Genomic DNA, 14,828 nt, shown 5'->3' on the forward strand with positions numbered 1-14,828 from the left:
AGGAGATCCTGCACTGGCAGGAAACGCCGAGGGGAAAGCGACAACACAAACAGAGGAAAAGAGAAAAAAATTTTGTTCCAAGATGATTTCTTTTTGCAATTACGGGGGACCGCGATGGGGTCCAATGTGGCGCCGACCTACGCAAATCTTTACATGACACACCTTGAAGAGTCTGTCGTCTATGTGAGCCACCACTTCAGCCATGTGCTGGGGTGGTGGCGGTACATAGACGACATTTTCCTTATTTGGGTCGGCGCCGCAGAGGACCTCATGGCGTTTCATCAGTTTTTGAATACCATTGTCAAATGTACTTTGACGCATTCTGAGGGGACTATACATGGTGGATTTCCACCATGGATTTCACCCTTTGCAGTGCAGAGGGTGAAATCCACAGCAGAATCCGGAACTAATCCCCAGCGGTGTGTCCACTGCAGAATCGCAGAAAAACCTGCAGTGCAAATTCTATCCCTAAACGTGTAATTTGCCCAAAATATTAGTTTTGACATAGTGATGTGAGTAGAACACCTCATGGAGTCTTTTACTACAGATATTGGTGTTTTTTTCTCTGTATTCGTACAGCAACCATTTCAGATATCATCTTTGCATTTAAGTGTCCCTACAGTGTTACTCTAGCACCCAGTACAATGTACGGTGCCCAGTGGATATGGATACGGAGGCATTACTATTACTGGGAGCACTGGTCCCATTCTAACAGTTGTCTCAGCCGCTATACTTCCCAGGGTACAATAGCATTTTTCATGCCTGTCAAATCAGGCAGGAGTGTAACATTAGACACTTTAGGGACACTTTAAATAGGTTGGCTAGCTTTTGGTGGCGCTCGTGGGGGTTAGCAAACCCCCCCCCTGGCCAGACCTGAAAATGAAGCATACTTACCTACCCAGCCTCAGCTGCTTTGCTCTGGTCCTCCGCATCAACATCCATTTGGCCGCAGTGGTAATCTGCTCCTCTTGCATTAGGTCAATTGCTCAAGTTACTCGAGGGGGGCAAGTCACTGCTGCGGCCAGTGACTGGCTGCAGAGGCATCAAAGCGGATGTTGACAGTGGGGGACTAGAGTGAAACAGCTGGGAACAGGAAGCAAAGGAGCCCAGAGGCGGGGAGCAGGTAAGTATGCTTTCCCTTTTCCATGTCTGGACGAGCCTGCAACAGTGTCATTCACCATGGCTTCACTTCCTCTTGTCTTTTACAAAAATAACCATCATAACTAGGGTTGCCATTCGGCCGGTATGTCACCGCCCAAGCCTGTATTTTAGTGCCAATGCCAGTGCAGTTAATTTTTTTTCTACCAGCAACAATAATTGCCAGTATTTTCCTATATGGACTGTTACTAATGAGCGCTTCCATTGTGGAGCGCTCATTGCTACAGCCTTTACCTCCTGCCCCCTATTACCCCCCCCCCCCCCCTTTTTGTGTTAAGAAGGAAAAAAAAACTCACCTTCTCCATTTGATTGTGCTGCGGTGAGCACTCGCTGCTGACTGGATATGCAGGACAGGACCTGCAAAACATCATCCTGCTGGAACGCAGGTCCTGTCCTGAGCTTCCAGTGAGCAGCGAGTGTTCACCGCGGCACAAGCAAATGGGGGAGGTGAGTTGTTTTGTTCTATGTTTTTTTTTGCACAGAAAAGAGAAGGGGGCATTACTATTTCTGAGGGACACTAATCATTAACGGGAGCATTACTATTACTGGGGGGCACTAAAGGGGTCATTACTATTACTGGGGGGGGCAGCACTGGGGGCATTATTATTACTGGGGGGCACTAAAGGGGTCATTACTATTACTGGGGGCATTATTATTACTGGGGGGCACTAATGGGGGCACTACCATTACTGGGGGCATTAATAATTCTGGGGGCACTAATTGGGGCATATTGTTGGGGGCACTAATAGGGGCATTACTAATTCTGGTGGGCACTAATGGAGGCATTACTATTACTGGGGGCACTAATGTGGGCATTATTTATTCTTGGTGGCACTAATGGGGGCATTATTTATTCTGGGGGTGCTAATGGGGGCATTATTAATTCTGGGGGACACTAATAGGGGCATTACTATTACCAGGGGCACTAATGGAGCATTATTAATTCTGGGGTGCACTAGAGGGGGGCATTGTCCATTCTGGAGTGCACTAATGGGGGCATTATTAATTCTGGGGGGGGGGCAGTAATGGAGGCATTACTATTACTGCAGGCACTAATGGGGACATTATTAATTCTGGGAGGCACTTATGGGGGCATTATTAATTATGGGGGGCATTAATATTACTGGGGGGGGGGCACTATTAATACTGGGAGCCACATTATGACATAGAGACGCCCCCACAACCACACACCCTTTGGGGTGTGGCTTAACTTGGTCCGTATTTTTTATTGGGAAAGGTGACAACCTTAATCATAAGTGAATAGAAAAATGTTGAGACAGATAATCGAGAGGTAGACTTTATTAGTGGTACATGACATATAAGTGTCCATATAGCTGACTTGCTATCTGCCATCTGGAGCTTTGCTCTTACAGAATGTCGTTTAGGTGTTAGGAACCTGCACAGTGTTTACTCAGGGCTGGAGGGACTTGGGTAGGAACGTGTAATAGGCAGGTGGAACCTTTTACTCATGGCTAGAGTTGAGGTGGGGACAAAAATTCGGGCCGTACAGACTGGAAGGCCCCAAGCTGACCGCTGTAAATGCCTGTTTTCAGAGCTTTAGCTGCCCATGCATTTGCCATATTGAAATCAATTTGCTGCTAACGTTTGGAGGCTGTTTACAGCCACCGCTTTTTATCCATCGTGACTCGCGTTACTCGGAGCAGGAGGCGTCGGCCCCGTTTTAGGGGCGGCGGTGAAGCCACGGAACGTTAGGTGAAAACCGGAACCATGAATTTGGAATTACTGGGTAAGCGCAACAATAGGAGCGGGATGTATGAAAGATGGAAGGGACGCCAAAGGCCCAGCGGCCGTCATCTGTGTGCAGTCTGGTCATTCGGCGACCAGCCCTGATTTTTTATATATAATGTGTATTTTTGTGCAGTTTAATGTCATGAGTTATCACAAGAAACTAAGATGGAGATTTATCTCAGCAGTGAAGGGGAGAAGGGTGACTGCAGGACAGCACCCACGAAACCCAATCTGGAGCATCTTTTCGTAGAACTGTACATTCTGCCATTCTTCTGTTATTCCTCTTAGAAATGAATGACCGAGATGGATGTTATCTGTTGGGGGTGTGGCCCTGGACTGTGTAATCAAGGTTGGCAGTGATAGACGACCCTTTACAGTGGGAATATTAGCACCCTGTTATACATACATTTCTAGGAGGAATAACAGAAGTATGCACAGTGAAAAATGTGAGTACTTACTGTAGCTGACATTTTAGGAGAGGTGACAGGTACTACTTAAGCAATGAATAGACAACTCCGGCACAGTATGAGTAGTATGAAGATTGCTGATATTTATTAGATAGGCTGCTGTACAATTCATGTGACGTTTTGGCCCATTCAGCCTTTTTCTGGTGCCGTGGGCTCTGTAGGTAATCTGTGCAACTGCACAGTAAGGCCCCTTTCACAGGGGCGAGAATTCAGTGCGGGTGTAATGCATGAGGTGAACGCATTGCACCCGCACTGAATACCGACCCATTCATTTCTATGGGGCTGTGCACATGAGAGGTGATTTTCATGCATCACTTGTGCGTTGCTTGAAAATCGCAGCATGCTCTATATTGTGCGTTTTTCATGCAACGCAGGCCCCATAGAAGTGAATAGGGCTGCATGAAAATCGCAAGCAAGTGCGGATGCGGTGCGATTTTCACGCATAGTTGCTAGGAGACTATCGGGATGGGGACCCGATCTTTATTATTTATCCTTTTAACATGGTTTAAGTAAAGTAGGGATGGAGGGGTTAAATTTTTTTTTTTTTTTTTTATAAACTCACCTTAATCCACTTGAACGCTCAGCCTGGCATGTCTTCTTTCTTTTTTGATGAAAAGAACCTGTGGTGATGTCACTGCACTCCTCACATGGTCCATCACCATGGTGATGGACCATGTGATGAACCCAGTGACGTCATCAAAGGTCCTTAAGCCAGGTCCTGAAGAAAGTAGAAAGAAGATCCGCTACGCGACCAAGTGGATGGGGTGAGTCAAATTTGTTTATTATTTTAACCCCTCAATGGACATTTTACTAAGCATTCTGTATTAGTTTTAAGAATGCTTTTATTTTCCCTTATAACCATGTTATAAGGGAAAATAATAAAATCTACACAACACCTAACCCGAACTTCTGTGAAGAGGTCTGGGTACTAAACATGCCCATTTTTCTCACTCGCGTGCAAAACGCATTAAAACGCTTTGCACTCGCGCGTAAAAATCGGGCATTTTCCCGCAACGCATCTGTGTCTTGTCCGACCCTCGCACGCAACGCCCGTGTGAAAGAGGCCTTAGGAATGAGCCACGTGCAGTTGCACAAATTAGGGTACTTTCACACTAGCGTTTTTCTTTTCCGGCATAAAGTTCCGTCCTAGGGGCTCTATACCGGAAAAGAACTGATCAGTTTTATCCTAATGCATTCTGAATGGAGAGCAATAAGTTCAGGATGCATCAGGATGTCTTCAGTTCAGTCTTTTTGACTGTTCAGGATGGAGATAATTCCGCAGCATGCTACGGTTTTATCACCGGCCAAAAATCCGGAACACTTGCCGGATCCGGCATTTTTTCCCCATAGAAATGTATTAGTGCCGGATCCGGCATTCAAAATACCAGAATGCTGGATCCGTTCTTCCGGAAAGATATATCCGGCATTTCAATGCATTTGTAAGACGAATCAGGATCCTGATCAGTCTTACAAATGGCATCAGTTGGCATACGCAAGTGTGAAATTACCCTTACCTATAGAGCACACGTCTCCTTATTTCATTCTTTCCTTCAAGCGGCACCAGTTTGAAAAGCCCACCAATGACAAGTGATAGGGAAAGAGGACGGGAGGGGCTGCACCTGAGAGGTTAACTGCCGCTGATCATAGCTCCCTGTCATAGAGGCCGGGTGCTGGCTATGTGATTCTGCCACACGCACACGCCTCCTGTATTTGTATTAAACGTTAGTTATCTTCATTGGTGGCGCAGTGTGCCCCCCCCCCCCCCCCAGTATTAAATCATTGGTGGCAGTGCCCACAGGGTCCCCTCCCCCCTCTTCATTAGTGGTGCAGTGGCAGTTCTGATCAGAGCCCCAGCAGTGTAATCGCGGGGCTCCGATCGGTTACCATGGCAGCCAGGACTCTACTGAAGCCCTGGCTGCCATGATAATCTCCCTACTGCTGTGTGTACTATGCACAGGGCAGCAGGGAGAGTGTGAAGTCCTAGTCACCCTAATACAGCTCTATTAGGGTGAATAGGACAAGGGTTCAAAAGATCCCAGGTTCTAGCCCTTAAGGGGGGAAATGGTTAGTAAATAAAAAGTAAAAAAAAAAATTAAGTTTAAATCACCCCCTTTCCCAATTTTATATATAAACAATAAATAAATAAACATATCATATTGCCACGTTCGAAAAGTCCAAACTATTAAAATAAAATAAAAATCTCCCATGCGGTGAACGCAGTAACAGAAAAAAAAAAAAAAAAAAAATGCGCGATTCGCCATTTTTAGTCACCTTGTCCCCCAAAAAAATAGGATAGAACTGTTCATTTTTGGGCCGGACGTTCCATATTTTTTTAAGGTGGAGATGGGGGGGGGGGGGGGGGGGGACCGACCAGAAATGCCACTGTGGCAGATGAATAATGAGATGTTTATTGTACGGTGGTCACCGCTGCAGTGATGTCTGTTTATGTAAGCGTTTTTGTTTTTTTCTATTATGAAGCAAATTTTAAGGAGGAAAAACCTTATCAGTCAATCATCCATTGAGTGCAAAAATGTCATTTCAAAATGAACATTCAAAGGCCTATTCACAGCTCATAAAGTGTATGCATATTGCTAAGATACGTCATCTCATGGCTCGTGGTGGTCTGATCTCTGGGATACTCACCGCTCACAGGAATGTAGTACTGCATCCCCGTCACAGTTTCACCCTGCATGGTGCCGCCTCCAGCCACCCACTGTGCAAGGAAATGTGGCAGAGCGCCACTCTTCAGAATAAGGGCTCATGCACACGACCGTATGTATTTTGCGGTCCGCAAAAAATACGGATGACATTCCTGTGCATTCCGTATTTTGCGGAACGGAACAGCTGGCCCTTCATCGAACTGTACTATCCTTGTCCGTAATGCAGACAATAATAGGACATGTTCTGTTTTTTTTTTTGCAGAACGGACATACGGAAACGGAATGCACACGGAGTAAATTCTGTGTTATATATATTTTTTTGCGGACCCATTGAAGTCAATGGTTCCGCATATGGTCCGCAAAAAAAACGGAACTGACACGGAAAGAAAATACGTTCGTGTGCATGAGCCCTAAGACCTTGTTGCAGTTCCCTGCATCGGCAGGAGTGCTCCGGTGCTACAGCCCCTTTATTCTTGGGATCAGTGAGGATTTAGGGGATGGGAATAAGCCTTTAATTTTTGTTGAATGCTTGAGATTTGTTTGCCAGTCTGTTTATATATGTTTTCATTCCTTATTGTTCCAAGGAACATTAAAGGAGCTGTTTGTGGAAACCAATTCATGTGCCAAAGTTCCAAAATTTGTCACCATTCTTGGTGTTTGTAATGATCAGGGGTGCAAATAGCCTTTCTGCTGCCTGAGGCGAAAACTGACACGGCGCGCCCCCACGCCAATTTCTTAACCTAACCCCTTTACCACAATGAAAGCGCTCATTGTCCATGGCCCTTCTGCTGTCCCCCTCTTGCCCTTACCCGGTGCTGATTAAGGCGATCCCCTCACCTGGCCTCATTGGTGGTGCGCCCCTGGTAATGATGCTGTAAATGTATATAATAGAGGGGGGATGCAGGTTTTTGTCTGTGTGAGGTCAAGGAAAAGGGGTGGAGAAATGGGGAGGCATCACAGGACCTCACCCAAGGAATACTCTTCCCACACAGTAATTGGGTCGGGGAAGTGTGCAGATGTTAGTCATTTGTGTGACAGTAAGCACGCTGTTATTACTGTTATAGTCTCTCCACGTCAGTAAGGATCTCCTTATAAAGACATAACCTATTATTTTTCTTCTTCCAGAATCCTTTGGTCAGAATTACCCAGAGGTAAGTGCATACAGCGTCCTCTCTAGTATATTATATGTAGAGTTAAAAAAAACGCCTCAAAACAACCTCTCCATTTCAGTGGGAAAAAAAAGTGGCATGCGCTATTTTGGGGCAGAATCTGCACTGAAGCTCCCATTGAAATAAGTAGAAAGCATTAAAAAATAGCTCCATACGTACTTTTTTTTGGCGTGGGTCCGCACTAAACACCGATTGGTTAAAATGAATGCTGAAAAAAACCGTGTGCAGATTCTGCACTGAATTTTGTAGGCGTATTTTCAAAATCTGTCGTGTGACCGTGCCTGAGATTCACCCATCTGCAGTGTGAGGGTTTTGATGTGGAATAGACTGTGAATTTCACCCTTTGTAATGTCAAGCGTGAAATCTACAGAGCAAACCACTAACTGTTAGGGTCCATTCACACGTCCGTAAGTGCATTCCGCAATTTGCGGACCGCACATCGCCGGCACTATAATAGAAAATGCCTAATCTTGTCTGCAACTGCGGACAAGAATAGGACATGTTCTATTTTTTTTGCGGAAACGGAAGCACGGATGCGGAAGTGCGGATCTGCAAATGCGGATGCGGACAGCACATTCCGGCCCCATTGAAAATTAATGGGTCTGCACCCATTCCGCAAAATTGCGGAACGGATGCGGACCCATTTTGCGGACGTGTGAATGGACTCTTAGCAGCATGATATCTGCAGACCCTCAGTACCAGGTTTCTATAATAGAGATAATGCTGTTCTACTTAGTTTTTTGCGTTTGGATATCTTTAGGGTATATTCACAAGCTGCAGCAAAAACATGTGCATTTTTTCCCAAAGTATTTTTGACCACACCTTGGCCGCTACGTGAATACACCCTTAATGTGCTACCTGAATTTCTTGTCTTGTAGGAAGCAGATGGCACGTTGGATTGCATCAGCATGGCCCTCACCTGCACATTTAATAGGTGGGGAACACTGCTTGCCGTAGGCTGCAATGACGGTCGTATTGTCATCTGGGACTTTCTAACAAGGGGCATTGCCAAAATTTTAAGTGCACATATTCATCCAGTGTGCTCTCTGTGGTGAGTGCTCTTTTCCTTTTGTCTGTCTTGGGTTATTTTCCTGCCTGTTCTTACACTGACCAAAATTTTTTATCCTGGCTAGTGTTTGTGTTCAAAATCGTGGCATCTGCTCCATACTTGCAATATAAAGGAAATATATTAACCTTTACTTTAGAGTTTGTCAAGTTTTCTCATATTGATGACCTATCCTCCTGTGAACACTGCCTTCTCTTCACTGTTTAACTGCTCGCTGTCAGCCTTGCAGCGGTGAGCAGGTGTAATTACATCGCTGCCACTCTATTCACTTGTAGTTCTACTCTGTCTCATTGAAGTGAATAGGGCTGAGATGCTGTAATTACATTGCTCACCACTGCAATGTTGACGGTGCGTTCTCTTCAAACAGCTAATCGGTAAGGGTGCTGGGAGTCAGTCCCCTGCTGATCTGATATTGATGACCTGTCCTGAGGATAAATCGCCTACAATATCCTCTTGAGTGCTATTTGATTAAATAATAGGAGCCCATGGAAGGCTACAGGATATACCATCCAAAAATAGTTAGATCAGAGCTCATGAATAAGCCGGACTCTTCTCAGAATCCCCTTGATGATAGATCAAAATCAGCATGTCCATCAGTGAGGGCAGCATGAAATAGATGACTGGTTCCCTTTATAGGAGATGTCTGGTTTTCTCATATTGATGAGCTATCCTCAGGATAGACCATCTGTGAGGAATATGGATCATTATTTAATGGCAGCCATGATATTCATCTGATTTACCTTTGTCAGTATGCCTGCAAAATAAGTTCTCACTCCAACCATCTGCTTGTCAGATAGCAGAGGTAGTGAACTCCACAGGGGTTCTGGCTTCAAGGAGGCCACATGCGTACAAATTCACACCTCAACCAGCCAGTACGGAGGCCAGCTAATCCTACAGGAAAACATTTCTGTAAGGGGTCTCAGCCCTTGCCTAGATCTATCATTTTCCCCCAGACATCATGGAACCGGCGGTTCATAAGGAATTATGAATCGCCCGTCCATCCCAGACATAAGTCAAATATACACTGCTCCAAAAAATAAAGGAAACACAAAAATAACACATCCTAGATCTGAGTTCATTAAATATTCTTCTGAAATACTTTGTTCTTTACATAGTTGAATGTGCTGACAACAAAATCACACAAAAATAAAAAAATGGAAATCAAATTTTTTAACCCATGGAGGTCTGGATTTGGAGTCACACTCAAAATTAAAGTGGAAAAACACACTACAGGCTGATCCAACTTTGATGTAATGTCCTTAAAACAAGTCAAAATGAGGCTCGGTAGTGTGTGTGGCCTCCACGTGCCTATATGACCTCCCTACAACGCCTGTGCATGCTCCTGATGAGGTGACGGACGGTCTTCTGAGGGATCTCCTCCCAGACCTGGACTAAAGCATCTGCCAACTCCTGGACAGTCTGTGGTGCAACGTGACGTTGGTGGATAGAGCGAGACATGATGTCCCAGATGTGCTCAATTGGATTCAGGTCTGGGGAACGGGCGGGCCAGTCCATAGCATCAATGCCTTCTTCTTGCAGGAACTGCTGACACACTCCAGCCACATGAGGTCTAGCATTGTCTTGCATTAGGAGGAACCCAGGGCCAACCGCACCAGCATATAATCTCACAAGGGGTCTGAGGATCTCATCTCAGTACCTAATGGCAGTCAGGCTACCTCTGGCGAGCACATTGAGGGCTGTGCGGCCCTCCAAAGAAATGCCACCCCACACCATTACTGACCCATTGCCAAACCGGTCATGCTGGAGGATGTTGCAGGCAGCAGAACGTTCTCCACGGCGTCTCCAGACTCTGTCACGTCTGTCACATGTGCTCAGTGTGAACCTGCTTTCATCTGTGAAGAGCACAGGGCGCCAGTGGCGAATTTGCCAATCTTGGTGTTCTCTGGCAAATGCCAAACGTCCTGCACGGTGTTGGGCTGTAAGCACAACCCCCACCTGTGGACGTCGGGCCCTCATGGAGTCTGTTTCTGACCGTTTGAGCAGACACATGCACATTTGTGGCCTGCTGGAAGTCATTTTGCAGGGCTCTGGCAGTGCTCCTCCTGTTCCTCCTTGCACAAAGGCGGAGGAAGCGGTCCTGCTGCTGAGTTGTTGCCCTCGTACGGCCTCCTCCACGTCTCCTGATGTACTGGCCTGTCTCCTGGTAGCGCCTCCATGCTCTGGACACTACGCTGACAGACACGGCAAACCTTGCCACAGCTCGCATTGATGTGCCATCCTGGATAAGCTGCACTACCTGAGCCACTTGTGTGGGTTGTAGACTCCGTCTCATGCTACCACTAGAGTGAAAGCACCGCCAGCATTCAAAAGTGACCAAAACATCAGCCAGGAAGCATAGGAACTGAGAAGTGGTCTGTGGTCACCACCTGCAGAACCACTCCTTTATTGGGGGTGTCTTGCTAATTGCCTATAATTTCCACCTGTTGTCTATTCCATTTGCACAACAGCATGTGAAATTGATTGTCACTCAGTGTTGCTTCCTAAGTGGACAGTTTGATTTCACAGAAGTGTGATTGACTTGGAGTTACATTGTGTTGTTTAAGTGTTCCCTTTATTTTTTTGAGCAGTGTATTTATGCGTTCCTCGGGCAAAGACGAACATGCCCATGGTCATATGGTGGAGGTCGGGTGCAAGGCGGATCTGTTGGTCCCAGAACCATCTCCCTGTGACCTTCTGGTCTGGAGCTATGAACCCTAAAGGGTTTTGTGGGTCATTGAGCTGCCAGGATCAGCAGGGAGGGGGGGACCCTTCCCAGAGGCGGGAAGAGGAGTGGCCGGCTACAGTTTAAAAGGCTTGTACCAGCAAACGGGCGTGTCTTTTCTCTGAAGGAGGGTCACATCGTGCCATGTGTTTAGAGGGACCTGTAACCTGCTGACATCACTGCCCTCCTTGTGAATACAGCTAAGAACTCCTCACAACCCAAAAGGACTTATCCATCTGGTAAACTGACTTTTGTTCTGCTTAACCCTGTTGTACCCTATTACCTGTATTTGTAACCTCAGACCACTGTATATATTCTTAGTGTGTATAGTAAATCAATACAATGCTATGCGACCCCCATCGGTGCTGGAAGTTCAGACAGGTGATGGTAGGTGTGGAAAGGTTTTTATATTTTGTATTTTTTTTTATTCCCCAAAGAAAGAGTTAAAGGGGTTCTCTGGGCTTTGAATATTGATGACCTGTCTTCAGGATAGGTCATCAATATCAGATCGGCAGGGGTCTGATACCCGGCACTCCCGCTGATCAGCTGTATGAGGAGACGGCGTGCATAGTGTGCAAGTGCCACCTCCCGTATCTCTTCATGAGCGCTGCTGCTTTGCCATAGACATAGCAGCAGCAAGCATGATAGGTCATCAATATTAAAAGCCCATCGAACTGCTTTAATAAAAGCCTATCAATAAATTATATATACCCCAGGATGGTACTATTGAAAAGTAGAACTCAATCCAGTGTGAACGAAGGTTTATCTGACCAAAACAGAATTAAATCAAAAGTATGCAATCAATTTATATTTCTACACTGGAGAGTCTAATCCAAATTAGCTCAGAAGACCCTTCACTTGAGCCATTTAATCCTGAGCCCTGAGTAAGATGCTGGTTTGGATCTAAAAGAAAGAGGATGTCTCATTACACAGGATGGCCAAGTGCCGCTGACATTTTGACAGTCAGTCATTTTGACTGTTTATTGGGACCAATAAACCCTAAATTTTGAACTATGTAAATAGTTTTCATCAGTGATGAAAGTTCAAGTTTTTAAGTTCAGCTGTAAGAGGACCAAATGGAATGAGGAGGAGAGAGATGCGGGACACTGCACACAGTAATGCCTTAGGGCTCATACACATGACCGTGGTTTTGTTCCGCATTCGAGACGCATTTTTTTTTTTTTGCGGCTCAGGTGCGGACCCATTCACTTCAATGGGGCCGCAAAAGATGCGGACAGCACTGTGTGGCCCCGCAAAAATTCAATTTTGCGGACAAGAATAGGCATTTCTATAAAGGGCTGTCCGTTCTGCAAATTGCGCAACGCAAACGAGTGGCATCTGTGTTTTGCGGACCGCAAAATTCGGCACGTTCGTGTGAATAAGCCCTTATTCACACAGTCAGTATTCAGTCAGTGATTTCTAGCCAAAACCAGGTGCAGCTCTAAACACAGAACCGGCACAGATCTTTACCTTATGTCTTTGGAGGCTCCAATCCTGGTTTTGGCTCACAATCACTGATGGAAATCACTGACCAAAACACTGACGTGTGAATGAGGCAATTTTTTATATCATAATTATATATGTTTTTAAATTTGGCGACTAAAAATTTTATTTGGCGACTAAATTTTTCAGTTATTTCTTTTTAGTTTGGAGCACTGTTTATCTAATAAAAATTTCCCTGACAAATAGTGATTCCTCGCAAAATAGTTATAATTAACATTCTCCATATGTTGGCATGATTTTGTACTTTTCATTTATTTTTTTTCGGCATGTTTGGTACCCAGACCCGAACCCGGACTTCTTCACAGAATTTCGGGTTTGGGTTAGGTGTTGTGTAGATTTTATTATTTTCCCTTATAACATGGTTATAAGGGAAAATAATATCATTCTTAATACAGAATGCATAGTACAATAGGGCTGGAGGGGTTAAAAAAAAAATATATTTAACTCACCTTAATCCACTTGATCGCGCAGCCCGGCTTCTCTTCTGTCGTCTTCTTTGAGGAATAGGACCTTTCATGACGGCACTGCGCTCATCACATGGTCCATCACATGATCTTTTACCATGGTGATGGATCATGTGACGGACCATGTGATGAGCGCAGTGACGTCGTCAAAGGTCCTTTTCCTGTGCACAGCAAAGAAGAAGACAGAAGAGAAGCCGGGCTGCGCGATCAAGTGGATTAAGGCGAGTTATATATATTTTTTTTTTTACCCCTCCAGCCCTAATGTACTATGCATTCTGTATTAAGAATGCTATTATTTTCCCTTATAACCATGTTATAAGGGAAAATAATAATGATGAGGTCCCCATCCTGATCGTCTCCTAGCAACCGTGCGTGAAAATCGCACCCCATCCATTAACTTCTATGGGGCCTGCGTTGCGTGAAAAACGCAGAATATAGAACATGCTGCAATTTTCACGCAACGCACAAGTGATGCGTGAAAATCACCACTCGTGTGCACAGCCCCATAGAAATGAATAGGTCCGGATTCAGTTCGGGTGCAATGCGTTCACGTCACGCATTGCACCCGAGCGGGAAAACTCGCTTGTGTGAAAGTGGCCTAAGGGGCTTACATAATAGAAACCAACCAAAAATGACCACATTTTAGAAACTGCACACTGAAACTATTCAAATCTGATTTTACAACTTTAAGTCTTTAGGTGTTCCACAGGAATTAAAGAAAAATTTAGGTGAAATTTAAAAAAATAAATTTTTTGTGTGCAGATTTTTCATTTAAATCTAATTTTCCTGTAGCACAGCAAGGGTTAACAGCAAAAAAAACCTGCAGTTTACAGAAACACCCTATATGTGGTCATGACCTGCTGTATGGGCACACGACATGGCGCAGAAGGAAAGGAACGCAATATTGTTTTTGGAGGGCATATTTTGCTGGAATGGTTTTTAAGTGCCATTTCACATTTGAAGAGACCCTGAGGTACCCCTAGAAACAAAACCTCAAAAAGTTACCCCTTTTTTGGAAACTACACCCCTCAAGGAATTAATCAAGGGGTGACGTGAATCCTTTTGACCTAACAAGCGTTTCATGGAATTATTCCCTGTTGCGCCTTGTGAAAATGAAAAATTTGAGGCTAAAGTAACGTTTTATTGGAACTTAAGGAGCCATAACTTTTTTTTGTTTTGTTTTTGTCTTTTTGTTTGACTGAGCTGTGTGAGGATTTGTTTGTTGCGGGACAAGCTCCATTTTGGAGCACAACTGACTTTTTGATCATTTTTTTTTATATCCTTTTTTAGGAGGTGGGCAAAAGTTACAATTCTCATGCAGAATATAAATAAAAATAAATGATAACATCCATACCATTTTTATTTTTTCACTAATGTAGCTGTATGAGGGTTGCAATTGCAATTCTGTCAGTGTTTATTTTTATAGGGTTTCTCATGCAGTATATTTGATATGATAATTTTATTTTGTGGGTTTATATAGTTTATTTATGTTTTGCTACTTTTTAGCATAAAATCACTTCTGTATCAAAAATAAATGATATTTTGCATCACCATATACTAACATCCATAAAAAAAATAAAAAATTCACCAAGGTAGCTGTGTGAGAGCTTGTTTCTCGTGGGACGGGCTATAGTTATTTTATTTTATTTTTCCATTTTTTTATCACTTAGAAATGAACTGATATGCAGGGGGCACAATTGGGTAATCTAGGGCACAGAGTAGGTCATGCCTGATCTTGACTCTGGAGATCAGAGCCCGAAACCAGCATTTTCACACTGCCACTCTCTAATTGGTTAGCCTGCAGAGACTAACCAATCAGAGAGATCACCAGCAAGGGACCACTCTGATAGGTCCCTTGCTGGCTTCTCTG

The 14,828-nt window shown here is 44.6% G+C and overlaps 1 protein-coding gene across 2 annotated transcripts in view; it reads left to right on the forward strand.

The window, feature by feature from the left end:
* The first annotated feature begins 2,695 nt into the window (after positions 1-2,695).
* The window catches only part of RBBP5 (RB binding protein 5, histone lysine methyltransferase complex subunit), a 72,262-nt gene continuing 60,129 nt past the window's right edge, over positions 2,696-14,828 (forward strand). Inside the window, exons 1-3 of one of the 2 annotated variants that reach the window (XM_040423986.1) lie at positions 2,696-2,905; positions 7,160-7,185; positions 8,082-8,254. In XM_040423986.1, the coding sequence (XP_040279920.1) occupies positions 2,887-2,905; positions 7,160-7,185; positions 8,082-8,254 (218 nt within the window). In that variant the 5' untranslated portion in view covers positions 2,696-2,886. The remainder of the gene's footprint in view (positions 2,906-7,159; positions 7,186-8,081; positions 8,255-14,828) is intronic. The other variant, XM_040423985.1, reaches the window with a different exon arrangement.

This window comes from Bufo bufo, chromosome 3, assembly GCF_905171765.1.
Source record: "Bufo bufo chromosome 3, aBufBuf1.1, whole genome shotgun sequence".
NCBI classification, from domain to species: Eukaryota; Metazoa; Chordata; class Amphibia; order Anura; family Bufonidae; genus Bufo; species Bufo bufo.